Source organism: Nannobrachium achirus, assembly GCF_963921795.1.
Source record: "Nannobrachium achirus genome assembly, chromosome: 10".
In the NCBI taxonomy this organism is placed as follows: domain Eukaryota; kingdom Metazoa; phylum Chordata; class Actinopteri; order Myctophiformes; family Myctophidae; genus Nannobrachium; species Nannobrachium achirus.
The window spans coordinates 42,211,480-42,224,875 of NC_137819.1; the positions used below are offsets into that span (position 1 = coordinate 42,211,480).

At 46.5% G+C, this 13,396-nt stretch overlaps 1 protein-coding gene across 1 annotated transcript; it reads right to left on the bottom strand.

Annotated features, from left to right (window-relative positions):
- Positions 1 to 2,079: 2,079 nt before the first annotated feature.
- dclk3 (doublecortin-like kinase 3) lies at positions 2,080 to 12,428 on the bottom strand (the record flags this gene model as incomplete). Its single annotated transcript, XM_080735498.1, has 8 exons — positions 2,080 to 2,345; positions 2,905 to 3,072; positions 3,939 to 4,071; positions 4,670 to 4,921; positions 5,938 to 6,978; positions 7,923 to 8,054; positions 9,802 to 10,034; positions 12,359 to 12,428. 8 exons carry the CDS (start codon positions 12,426 to 12,428, stop codon positions 2,080 to 2,082), a joined length of 2,295 nt encoding a protein of 764 aa, XP_080591624.1.
- Between the last annotated feature and the right edge of the window lie 968 nt (positions 12,429 to 13,396).

A 13,396-nucleotide genomic window follows, 5' to 3' on the forward strand; every position in this document is an offset into this window, starting at 1 on the left:
GCTACTTTTATGTGATGCTGTAGTAAGAATCAAGAGTTAATTTATGAAAAGAAAAAACACAGGGGGAAAAAAGATAGAATATGGAGATAAGAGGTTTCTGCTGACAGAAACTATATGCATGCTCGTTGAACAGCAATTCCCACATATGAAACAGTGAATCAACAACACACATTATATAAACAATTGACAAATACGATTAAGTTATCTGCTGTGTGCCATCACAGTGTTAACGTGCCAGGCCATACAAATAATAATGTAGTTTATTACTAGCACAGTACAAAAAGCACAGAAGCGTTTGCAACAGTCACACACCGTCATAAAAGAAACTGACTACATAGTATAATGATGAGTATACTATACAATGAAGCTACAGTATCAGCCAATATATCTGATGATGAAGTGAAATGCGAACACAGCAGCAAGACTTGTAAACTGTTGTGAAAAGCGAAGGTCATCCGAATGGAATACAACCACCTTCAGGACTACTGCACTGTACTGACTGGTACAGCAGTCATATACCTACTGTACATATGAACTACTACCTTTAAACACATGCTATTTAAAAAGTTTTGGAAAACCCCAGTGCTATATTGTCCCCCAAAAAAACGCAAGAACCTGAAAGATTGGTGCTATTTGTTTCAAAAGCTTTATATGAAAACGATCTATACCAAGATACCCTCACCAACATGTATAACAATGTCTAACAGGCAGTTTTTCAAGTTGCAATGTGACATACCGGTAGCTCTGTTTACACAATGCTGTACCCCCCCTCCAACTGTATACGGTATATACTTTCCCCAGTTTGTTTTATTATGTTTTTGACACTTGCTTTGGCAACATAAACTTATGTTTTCTCATGCCAATAAAGCTCCTTTGGATTGGATTGAATTGAAATGAAATGGAGCAGTTGTATTTAAAGGTCAGGAGGACGTGCAGTTACACCCCTGAAACACAGTGCAAACAATGGTAACATTAACTGCACACCTCTGCTGTTCACCCTTTGTTTGTTACAACCACCACCACTCATCCATTCACGTTGTTGTGCTATAAAAAGCGTTCACACCCATCTGTTACTCGTCAATCAACCACTATTACAACCGGTGGAATCTCATGAATGAATCTCATCTAAGTGTAAAGTCCAAATTATGCTCTGTTGTATGTCATGTTGCGTGGCAAAATAAATAGCCGATCTAGAAGCTCACGACACAGACACATTGTGGAAACAAGCCATAGTGTGTAAAATCCTATTAGAACGCCTTGTATTGAACTGTACACTTTCCTGTGCTTGTCTTTGCCGTGCGACAATGCTTTAGTCATTCAGGGTATGTTGTTGATGTGTTGGTGTGTGTGTGTGTGTGTGTGTGTGTGTGTGTGTGTGTGTGTGTGTGTGTGTGTGCGTGCGTGCGTGCGTGCGTGCGTGCGTGCGTGCGTGCGTGCGTGCGTGCGTGCGTGCGTGCGTGCGTGCGTGCGTGCGTGCGTGCGTGCGTGCGTGCGTGCGTGCGTGCGTGCGTGCGTGCGTGCATGTGTGTGACACTGTGTGTATGTATGGGACATAGTGTTGAGTCAGAGGGGTTCCGTGTTGGGCTCCCCATTGCTGCTGGGCTGGGGGGACAGGGTTCCAGATGCATCGACCGGCGGGTCAGAGGTATGGAGGTCAGATTTGTCTTGCGGAGGTGTCGGTGAACTGGGATGAGACCGCTGAGGGCCGTCCTCCTGTGTGGGGAGGTGAGTGTCCGCTGGTTGCGATTGAACCGGGGCGTCGTTGTCGCCAAGCCTGTTCTGTTGGTTTAGAGAACTGGTCGGGCTGACCGGGCCGACGCTGGGGGGCCATAGATGTGGTGGCCCCAGGCCCAGGGCCCTGCATGTCTGTGGTCTGTGACGGCGTCTGTGACGGCGTCTGTGACGGCGTGTGCACTAGGCTGCCGGCTTTGATCTCTTGTTTAGACGTGGTCCGAACAGAGCCGGTTTCCGGTGCCTGGTCCTCTTGGACTGGTCCCGGACTCTGCGCTGGTCTTTCCGCACTTCTGCTGCTATCAGGTTTAATCTGAGTCTGTTCCTCTGCTGTGTCTGTATCTGCTGCTACATGCTGCTGTTGGCAGTCGCCGGTCTCTCATCATCATCATCGTCGCCGGTGGCCTCAGGTCTTTGCTGTTGTTCTGGTGTCTCCTGATCTGCTCCAGACTGTGCTGTTGTTGTTGTGTTGCTGTCTTGTGTTTTGTCTGTGAGCGCCCCCTGGCTGCATGCTGCAGTCATGGCCTGGACCCAGGGATGTTGGAAGGTCTGTGCTGCTGTCATCCGTGCAGTGGGATCTGCCTGCAACAGAGCTGTGACCAAGGTTCTGGCTCCTACACGTGCAAGCACGCGCAACGCACGCACACACACACACACACACACACACACACACACACACACACACACACACACACACAAACAGTGAAATAATTAAATAAAGAGAAAATATCAAGAGCGTAGTATTTCCAAATGACTTTTACTTCTACTCCATTGCATCTCAGAGGCAAATATTGTACTCCACTACAATAATTTGAAAACCTCAGTTATAGTTAATGGTTAAAGGATTTGAAGATTTTACAAGCTCACAATTAGCTTGTAGATCTGCTAATTATACTGCTTATACATTTGAAAACATTCTACTTTTGGTACTCAAAGTAGATTTTGACACCAATACTTTGTACTTTCAGACATTTGACATTTTGAATTTCCACACTTGCGACAGAAAGTATTTCTACCTTGCAGCATGTGTGGTGTGCGTGGTGCGTGCGCGTACGTGTGCAAGTGTGTGTGTGTGTGTGTGTGTGTGTGTGTGTGTGTGTGTGCGTGTGCGTGTGCGTGTGCGCGTGTGCATGTGTGCGTGCGCGTGTGCGTGTGTGTGTGCTTGTGTCTCACCGTCGGAGATGGGGTCCCAGTAGGGGGACAGGAATTGCAGGTCCCCTTGTTTGATCAGCTGGAACAGCTCCTCCTGGTCCCGATCCCGACTGCGGAACGGAGGGAACCCACAGAGCAGGATGTACAGGATCACCCCCAGAGCCCACACGTCCACCGCAAGACCATAACCTGAGGAGAACGCTATAGTTACTCTCTCTCTACTCTAGACAAGAGCAGTGGTTCTCAACCTGTGGGTCGGGACCCCCAAGGGGTCCTCAAATTATTTCGGAGAGGTCGCCAGATGATTTACTTAATGTGCAACACTTTCTCAAACCAAGAAAAACAAACCAACACAAAGTTTAAGTGTATAGCACATTTCTAAAGTGATAGTTTAAAGGACAACTTTGTTTTAGACACAATAATCTTCTATTTTCACAATAGAACCGTGATACAAAATGTAATGCCTCAACTCTTAGTGCTTGTCAGGGTTGGGGAGTCCCCAGTTAAAATATTAATATTTTTTGGGGGCCGCGGCCGAAAAGGTTGAGAACCACTGGACATGACAATAAATTTGGTGTTAGAGGAAAGGCCATTCACACAGGATTAGATTAAGAGAGGATTCGATTATGAGACACCATAAGACAGAAAGATTTACATTTTGGCCTGAGGGTGGCACTGGAGGATAAATCATGGGTCACTCAAATCCTCTGTGAAGCATCAATGCACACAGCAGGTTTCATGACATTCTACCCATTTGAGTTGAAGATATCTTCAGTGCAATGACATTTTGGCCCAAGTACTTTTATGCCTTTATTTATAGGACAGTAGACTGGCAGGAAATGGGGAGAGAGATGGGGAGTGACACGCAGCAAAGGCAGTCAGGATCGGGACTACACTGAGCCTATGTGGTATGCGCCTGGACCGGTAGGCCAGCAGGCAGATTCCTGTATGTATTTTGTCTTGTGTGTAGGTCCGAGTAGGTTGTAGTCCTGTCTAATTGTTGAAAAACGTAAACCAATTATGACTTGAAAAGAGAGGATGGACACAGTAGGCACCTGTCTCAGAGAGGATCTCTGGTGCTACGTAGGTGGGTGTACCACAGATGGTGAAGATGGGTTCTGTGACCACCATAGCCAGACCAAAGTCACCCAGCTTCAGCCTGTTGATGCTGTCAGCCTGACGTTCCAACTGCAAAACAGAGGGAGAAAAAGAGAGGGGCAGCATCTGTTTTCAGAAGTCATCTCATGTATTTTACAGGAGAGAAAGAGAAAGGACACAATAGGGGTTGTTTTCACAAGTCGTGCCTTTTACAGGGTACCCTCAAATTAGCACCAGACAGACGTATGCAACTGGCTTTACAATATTATTGTATGGGCTGATGTTTTTCAACATTTTTGAATGAATGACTACTATAACACACACACACACACACACACACACACACACACACACACACACACACACACACACACACACACACACACACACACACACACACACACACACACACACACACACACACACACACAGCGCCACCCACACATCTACATAAATCTGGAAATGTGTCTTATGTTGCGTACAAACAGGCAGCTACAAAGATACAGGCTACATTCATACAGTAGCTGCTACAAAAGCTACAAAGCTACAAAAAAGTTGAGCTGGTTTCAGCTTAAGCTATAAAGCTGCAAAGCTACGAATCAGCCGCGTATCTTTGTATCTAGTGTATCTTGTGTATCTTGTGTCATCTGCCAGTATGAACGCGGCATTCTTTTACTTTTTTACTCACGAGCAGGTTTTCCGGCTTCAGGTCTCTGTGAACGATGCTCTTGCCGTGGATGTAACTCAGAGCCTCGCTCACGTCGGACACCATCATCCCTGCCTCCTCTTCCGGGAACTTGCCCCTCTCGGCGATGGCCTCGAACAGGTCCCCTCCGGCCACCAGCTCCATCAGCAGGTAGGAGTGGGTGGGCGTGTGGTAGTGCGCGAACAGCCGCACCACGCGGGCGTGGGACAGGCTGCCCAGGAGGCTCAGCTCGTTCTGCATCATTACAATTTAGGACATTTAGCAGACAGTAGAACAGGGGTCTTCAACGTTTTCAGGCCAAGGACCCCTTAGTCGAGAGAGCTTCTCTCCCCCCACAACCCATAGACATATAGTTTCATCGTTTGACAGCACACTCATCAGTGTATTTTGGATTCATATCAATTTGTGTTTTCAGATATTTAACCACTTGAACCGTCAATACTTAATAAACTTGACCTTTCACTCTGTCTTTTTCCTCTACACCAAACCTCTTTGCCGAAAATAGCCGATCTACAAGCTCACAAAGCCTCGCACTGCGAGGCGTTGTGAGCTTGTAGATCGGCTATTTTTGGCTAAAGTTCTCAGAATATGGACGTTAGGGTTTAAGTTGTTAATATAAAAAAGGAGGGAAAAAAAGCTTCTATCACACAAAGATTTGGAGGACCCCCTGTAGTACCTCTGAGGACCCCCTAGGGGTCCCAGACCCCCTGTTGAAGACCCTTGCAGTAGAATATCCCAAAAGAATCTGTACATTGAAACTATACACACTATAGGGTGCCAGGTCAACAATGACCTAGCATCTATCTACAGTACATCAGTGGTTTTCAACCCTTTTCATATCAAGGTCCATTATTTATTCAGCATTTGAGCCACGGACCACCATTTGATAAGATTTAGCCTCTCAGACCAAAACGTAGAATATTTAGTTGTCGTTGGATACGAATTTGTCCACAATACCATGCTGTATTGATGTGGTATGGTACCATAGGACTAACAGGTAAATTAAGTAATGCAGGTATTAAACAATAATTTAACTCTTGAGAACGTTATGGGTCCATTTGGTTTAATTTTACACTCTCATGAGTTAAAGACCTATAAGGGACCATTTGGTTACCAACTCTCCATCATTTAGCTGGGGACCACCTGGAATGCCCTCAGGGACCATTGGTGGTCCATGGACCACTGGTTGAGAACCACTGATCTAAATAACATGCTATCTAAATGAACATTTTGCATATTTTCACACATGCCTGCATCATGTGCTCCCGGCCCACCAGCTTGGAACGGTCCACGATCTTCATGGCCATGGCCTCCCCCGTGTCTCGGCAGCGGCACTCCCGCACCACGGCGAAGTTTCCGTCGCCGACCACGCGGCCCATGTCGTAGAGGCGCTCGATGTCCGACAGGGCGGCGTGGCTCCTGTCCGTGGGGAGGTCAAAGGACACCCTCTGCTGCTGTGCTCCTTCTTCCTGTTTTGGCCCCGCCCCCGCCACCCCTGGGAGCGGATTTGACAATAGTTTGTGGCACTTCGCCTCGTCTCTGGTTATTGGCTGGGGAGGAGGAGGAGGAATGCTGGGAGGAGAAATCTCTCTGTCTTTTGCTTCCCGCTCTTTGAACGGACTTCCCTTCTGCTTCCGCGTCACAGGAGGGAGCGGGACCTTGTCTGGTATTTGCCTGGGCCTCTCTAGAGTTTGATATTTAGCACCGCCCCCGCCTCCCGCTAAGCAGTTCCTACACAGCACGGGAGAGGGAGTCTCTCTCCCGTTAGCCTCCCTCCGTCCCTCGTCCGGTTTAAATGGGCCGACGACAGAGGGCTTCCTCTCTTTGGCCCCGTCTCTCACCTGGACCCTCTGCAGGTGATTGGGCGGGTGAGTGGGCTGTCTGCAAACATACTTACCGTCATGCTTACACAGGTCCGAGTTTTGATTTCCCTTCCGGTGTGCGTGTTGTGCGTGTTGCAGCGGTTGCGCTAGCCTATGTGTTCTGTGATGATGATGACCCTTGGCAACGTGCATGTTGTTGTTTGCGTCTGCCCCCTCCTGCCGTGCGTCGGCGTTCGTCTGCGTCCCGCTGCTGTCCGTGCCCTCGCTGTACCCGCTGTCGTTCTTGGAGGCCTTGTCGGGCCCTGGGCGGAGCCTGCGCTCCCAGGCCCGGAAGGCGTCTGCGCGGTAGCGGGAGTGCTCCGGGAAGAGCTCCTCCAGGGCCTCCAGGACACTGGGCAGCTCCGGACGGGCCCGGCCCAGCGCCAGGAAGGCCACCTCGCCACGGAAGAAGTCACACACGCCCTTCACCTGGGAAGAAGGGGGGAAAAAGCAGTGGTGTAAAGCAGTGGTCAACCTGTGGGTCGGGACCCCAGGGGGGTCCCCAAATGATTTTGGGGGGTCCCCAGATGATTAACTTAATGTGCAACACTGTTTTCTCACTCAACAGTAGTTCAGTTTAGTTTAGTTTAGTTTAGTTTAGTTTAGTTTAGTTTATTTGATCAACTCACAGTAGCAAGCATACACTTATAGTGTATGTCTTACATACATTTATACATCCACAAAAGCATAAGAGAACAGTAGTACTGTTTGAGGTGATCAAAAGGAATAGGCTGAAGCTATAAAGCATATGAATGCCTATCCTACATATTCATGGTTTAAGATACAGTAATATGGCATAAAAGTGTTCAAATTCACTATACAAATCAAAGATTTGATTTGCACACAGGCTAAACCAACATAAAGTTTAAGTGTATAGAGGGTATATGCACATTTCTAAAGTGACAATTTAAGGACTTTTAATACCTCTGAAATGACGAATTAAACATTGGCCAAATTGTCAAATATTAGAGGCAGACATTGTGAATGTTCTGCTGATGTTCTGTCTGTTTGTTCTGCACCTGGATACTGTGTGCATCTCTTATCTATTAGCATTGAATCTTCACTGGAATAATTGTTGTTGAGAAGTTATGTAGAAAAACAGAGTAAAAACAAATGCAATATAATCTTCAGCATTATGTTATTTTAAATTAAAACGCATTGATAAAAACATGTCATATTTAACCGACTCTGTGTGAGTAATCATTGACTACCCCATTTGTGGCTCCTTTGTTACTCTACTATCCACAACTTCTTATGTTTGTCTGCCTCTCTCTCATCTAAAATATATATCTCTGGGTTTTCACTTTCATGACAAGAGAGAGACAGATGTGTTTGTATATACAGTAGTATACTGTACACGTGTTTCTCCTCACTTCTCGGGCGTGGGGTGTGTAGAGGCGAGTGACCCTGGCTCGGTGCCAGCGAGGGAAGCCCAGGGCCTCTGAGACATCCAATAGCAGCTGCTCAAAGGAGACCACGCCTCTACGGTTCAACAACACGGTTACCTGGGAAACGGAGAAACAGGAAATGAGATTTAAAGTACATACTTAGACATCAGGATAGCCAACAAAGTATTAGACCGAGTCCATATTTATTATGATGGCAGAATAATGATTTATACAGGAAATTGCATGCAATGGTGATGATGATTTTTAGGTCAAGGATTCCTCAAAGGAAATTAGGAGATAGCCAGCGACCCAGTCACCCAAAATGTGAGATGACCTGTGATGTCATGCCGTACTTTTTATTTCTGTTTTATCTATTAGTTTGGTCATTAAGGTCCACAGAATGAGAGGTCTGCTCTGCCGGGAAAAAAGGTTATGGCCATTTCACTGCCCCATCGACTTCACTATACAGGAAAAGAAAAACATTTAAAAAAGAAAAGAATCTGCTTTAAGTAGCATGTGATGGGTCAAACTAGGGGTTCTTCATAATTCTGAATCCATTGCAAGCATTTGTTTTGTATGAAAAACATGCCTTGGGCTAAATTGCGGCCCCACAAAACTGTGAAAAGTGATGAGTCATCCCTTTTTTCCACTTTTGTTTTGATGACTCAACACTTTTCACAGTTTTGTGGGGCCGAAATTTAGCCCCAGGAATGTTCAACCCTATTCCTTGAGCTTTTGGGCCTGTGGGTCCCTCACTAAGAACTCTACATTGAGCCCAGTCCCAGGCTTCAACCACCCAGAACTGGGCAAGAGGGATTTACAACATACACAGACATATTAAGATAAAATACATCCATTGTTGTTTGTAAATGTCTTTGAATACAGAAGCATAAATGGACCATGAAGTCCAATTACCGGTAGGTCAGAAACAATTAATCAGACTAAAAGATGTACAAACCCATGTGGAAATGACAAGGCACCACCTGGCATGTAGTAGGGCTGAATCTCGGGTGTTACATTGGTGCTGTGATTGGGATTGGGTTTCCCAGTAGCAGAGTATCTCAGCCTGAAGCCCTAAAGGCTAAATCTCCCCTGGCGAGTTGAACCTGACAATGCGTTGAGATTCTGTTTGCACATTATCTCATGTACAATGAACTGATAATCTCTCGCACCTTAATCTCTGACCTCATGTGCTATAGTAGTACTATAGCCTACCTGCTGCTATGTGGACCCACCCAAGTGCAACCACCTTTGTGTCTAACCGTATGTCTAGCTTATGTCTAACCTACTGTAACGGCTGGATTATGCATGCTATATGTATTATGTATAGATAAGATATCTGATCCCTTGACATGTTGCCCTTTTACGGTTTGATAGACACTGAACCCTTAATTGCTCTCAATGAGCAGCTTAGTGGGTCGCTGGCCCAGCGGTCCAGGCGCATACCACATAGGCTCTGACAGCGTGTTGCGGGTTCGAATCCCGATCCTGACGATCCCGTTGCCATGCGTCACTCCCCCCATCTCTCTCCCCTTTTCCTGTCTACCCCCCCCCCCCCCACCCCTGGCATGGTTTCCTCCGCCATCGGTGTATAAATGTGTTTGTGAATGGGTGAATGTAATGCACAATCTCTCAAAAGCGCCTTGGATAAAGGCGCTGTATAAATGCACAATTTACCAATGTAATTTACCATTCTCTTCATGAAAACAAACAAAACGATGGAGCTTGCACAAAAAACTAATTTCACCCACTTCTTTACACCTGTAAACCTGTGATGTATGCATGTGACAAACGAATAAGAGTTGATTCTGATTGTTTGATACAGTATCCATGTTAAATTGAAGCTGTGAATGGTGCGGCCTACCTTCCGCAGGGCACCCTGACTGTACGGCCGCACCACGGTCACCAGACGCGGCCGCTCTGCACTCTGTTCCGCGTGGCGGCTGAGGAACAGAGGCAGGGTGGCAGGGAGGAGAGGAGGGGGAGGCGGACACTGGATCCTGGGGGCCGCCACTCGCGCCGGGTGGGGTACGTGTGGGGGCCATGTTTTGGGGGGACCACGCCCCCCTGCTGCTGCTACGCCCTTTGACAAGGCCCCTGAAACGAGAGAGACAGACAGAGAGAGAGAGTCAGTGCAGAGAATGTTAGAGAGGCAGGGGCTGCAATTTATAAAAGGGCCTTTTGGTGAAAATATTGAAAATAGCAGACCTCCAAGCTTGTGAGCTTGGAGGTCGGCTATTTTCGGTACTTGATACCACACAAGCATAAAAAATACTAGTGGAGAAGTGACGTACAGCATGGATTTCTACACAGTTGAGGGCAATTCTGAATTCTTTCAACATAAGATGCTGCATTCAAGTTCAGGGAGTTGACTTCAGTCCGGGAGCCATGGGGGTGAACGTGGATTCGCCTGTAAAAGTTTTTTTCTCAACTGATTCTTGTAGCTTGGGGTCACCTCTTAAGGATTCAAGATGATGACCACTGATATCCATTGAGCATTTTTTATTAATAAAAAATGCTCAATGGATATCAGTGGTCATCATCTTGAATCCTTAAGAGGTGACCCCAAGCTACAAGAATCAGTTGAGAAAAAAACTTTTACAGGCGAATCCACGTTCAGCCAAAAATCACCATTTGGCTCCCGGACTTACCTTCAGGTATGGCATGGAAAGATGGCATTTGCATTTCTTTCACCACAGTGAAAACTGCCTTCATGGTCTGGAGAGGGCACATTTTACAGACTGATAAAAGGGCAGGGGCTCTGTTAGATATGATTTATGATACGTATGAGGCTCATATAAAAAGGGCAGGGGCTCAAGCCCCCTTGTGTGCACGTGCCTGAGAGAGAGAGAGTCAGTGCAGTAGACCGTTTCGTAGCATAGAAAGAAAAACTCATAAGAAACGCAACACTGGGTACCTCATCATGTATGCGCGCGTGCGTGTATGTGTGTGTTTGTGCACTGCGCGTGCATGTGAAAACAAATCCGACTGATCAGATTTGAGTGTTTTCCATCCCCGTGGAATGAGTGCATGAGCCATTTGAGATTCTTTGAGGGCCTTGCGCCCATGGCTGAATTATTTACGCTTCCTTAAGACGCGTACTGTGCTGCGTACTGTGCGTATCTCTCTTTCAACACACACACACACACGCGCGCGCACACACACACACACACACACACACACACACACACACACACACACACACACACACAGACCTGAACAAAAGCTTGCCCTTGTTAGTTCTTTGCCGAGGCTGCATGGCTAATGAAGCAACAGAGACACACAGCATCTTTGGCGTTTCACTTTCTGACATGGAGAAGGACAGAGTTTGTGAGCGACAGAGAGAGAGAATATAGTCTTCCCTCTAAGCTCTGTTTACACATTACTTTATTCACATTTTTTTTCATATTTAATTGTACACACATTGTTCTGTTTTTTTTTTTTTTTTAAGATTTGTTTTGGGGCTTTTTATGCCTTTATTCGATAGGACAGTAGTCTGACAGGAAATGAGGAGAGAGATGGGGAATGACATGTGGCAAAGGTCGTCCGGATCGGGAATCAAACCGGCGACGCCAGCAGGCATCATAGCCTAGTATGTGGTATGTGCCTTGACCACCAGGCCAGCAGGCGCCCCCACATTGTTCTGTTTTGATTGTTTTGTTACACTTTTGCTTTGGCAATGTAAACGGTATGTTTTCTCATGCCAATAATAAAGCTCCTTTCAATTGAATTGAATTGAACTGAGAGAAAGAGAGAGAGACAGAGAGATGTTATCTCTCTCTCGGTGTGGGAGTTAGTTTGTTTGAGGCAACAGAAGAGCAGACAGAAACACAAGACCCTGGCCTGTACCTCTAACCACCACCAAGGCCCCCCTTTCATAACAAGACACCACACAGGCCCCAGGAGAGTGACCGGACCAACACGCACGCACGCACGCACACACACACACACACACACACACACACACACACACACACACACACACACACACACACACACACACACACACACACACACACACACACACACACACACTGCCTTTGACAATACAGTCTTTTCACCAAGACACTGACAGTACACACACAACTCCATGACCCCCATAAACACCTCATAAAAGAGACAGCTGTTGCCAGTCAAGGAATAAGCAGCCTGTTTGTTACAGGCAGCACTCAGTGCTGAGGCTGCAGCCTCTAGCCTTCACAGAGATCCGTTTCATTTGCAGCAGCATCACAAAGTTGAAAGAGACTGTTTTCCACTTGATTAGGGCCAATCAAATAATAAAAAAAAGCGTCTCAATCTGTATCTGTCTCAAAAAGCGTGTTGTTGATCGTTATCTACCTGGACGGTTATTATAGGCTACGTTAGGTCAAAATCTGTTCACTCCATCTTCATCTCCTGACTGTCTGTCTGACTGAACTCACCTGCCGGTTTCCATCTCGCGCCCGGCGCGTCGCAGGCGCACCCGTGCCGCGCTCTCCACGCGGGCGTCATTAAGTGAAGTCACGATCCGGGTGGGTCCAGGAAAACTGTATATTCTCCTCCTTACTTCACCGACCGGCAGCAGGCAGGTAGCCTATAGTAGTGTGAGTGTCCGTCATAACCTCTAGCAGGGCCCCGGTCCGGGATGCGCGGCGCACGCTGAACAGACCGGACGGACAGACACACACACAGTCTGGTTGGTCGAGCAAGCGGCGGCGGTGGTGGTTGCTATGGTTATTGGAGGAGGAGTCGTCGTCATCGTCTCGTTAGTAGAAGGAGACGGAGTCGCTGCTTGTGAAAGTTTATTAGACAGAGACTAGAGACAGGCAAGTGGAAAACCGAACCGGCCTCTGTCTGGGTTACGTAGCCTGTTCCTAGTCTATTATGTAAGGTTCCGTTTACCGGCCGCTGTTGTTGTCCAAGGAGTGATTTGGTTGCTGTTGCGTTGGAACAAAGATGTGGGGCCTCGATAGCACAATGTAGAAACATCCTGTGACCTTTAGGCACTTGCTTGGAGACAGAGGCACAGCTTCAGCTGGGTTCTAATTTGTGTTTTAGGTGCATTGAAAACACATATTAGAAAATACAAAATAGGAGCCCACCAAAATAAACAAAGAGTAGGCCTACAAAATACAAATAGGCCTGTACTGTAGGTAGGCTATCAATTCATACACTGGCTAAATGATATGATATGATTTGATATGATATGATATGATATGATATGATATGATATGATATAGTATTGTCAGTTCACACTGAAATGTGTCTTATGTCTTGTGACACATAGGCCTAACAGTCTTTGTTTTTCATGAAGCTCCTCGTCTTTGTCAAGTTTTATCTGGTTAATATGAAATATTTATCTATCTGGTGGGTGTAGTAGGATATTAGTTGTAATAATGATGTTTTCAAGGGGCGTCAGTTCAGCAAAAGCTAAGCAACAGGCATGATGAATTTATTTTAAGAAGTACATTTTTTCCCCT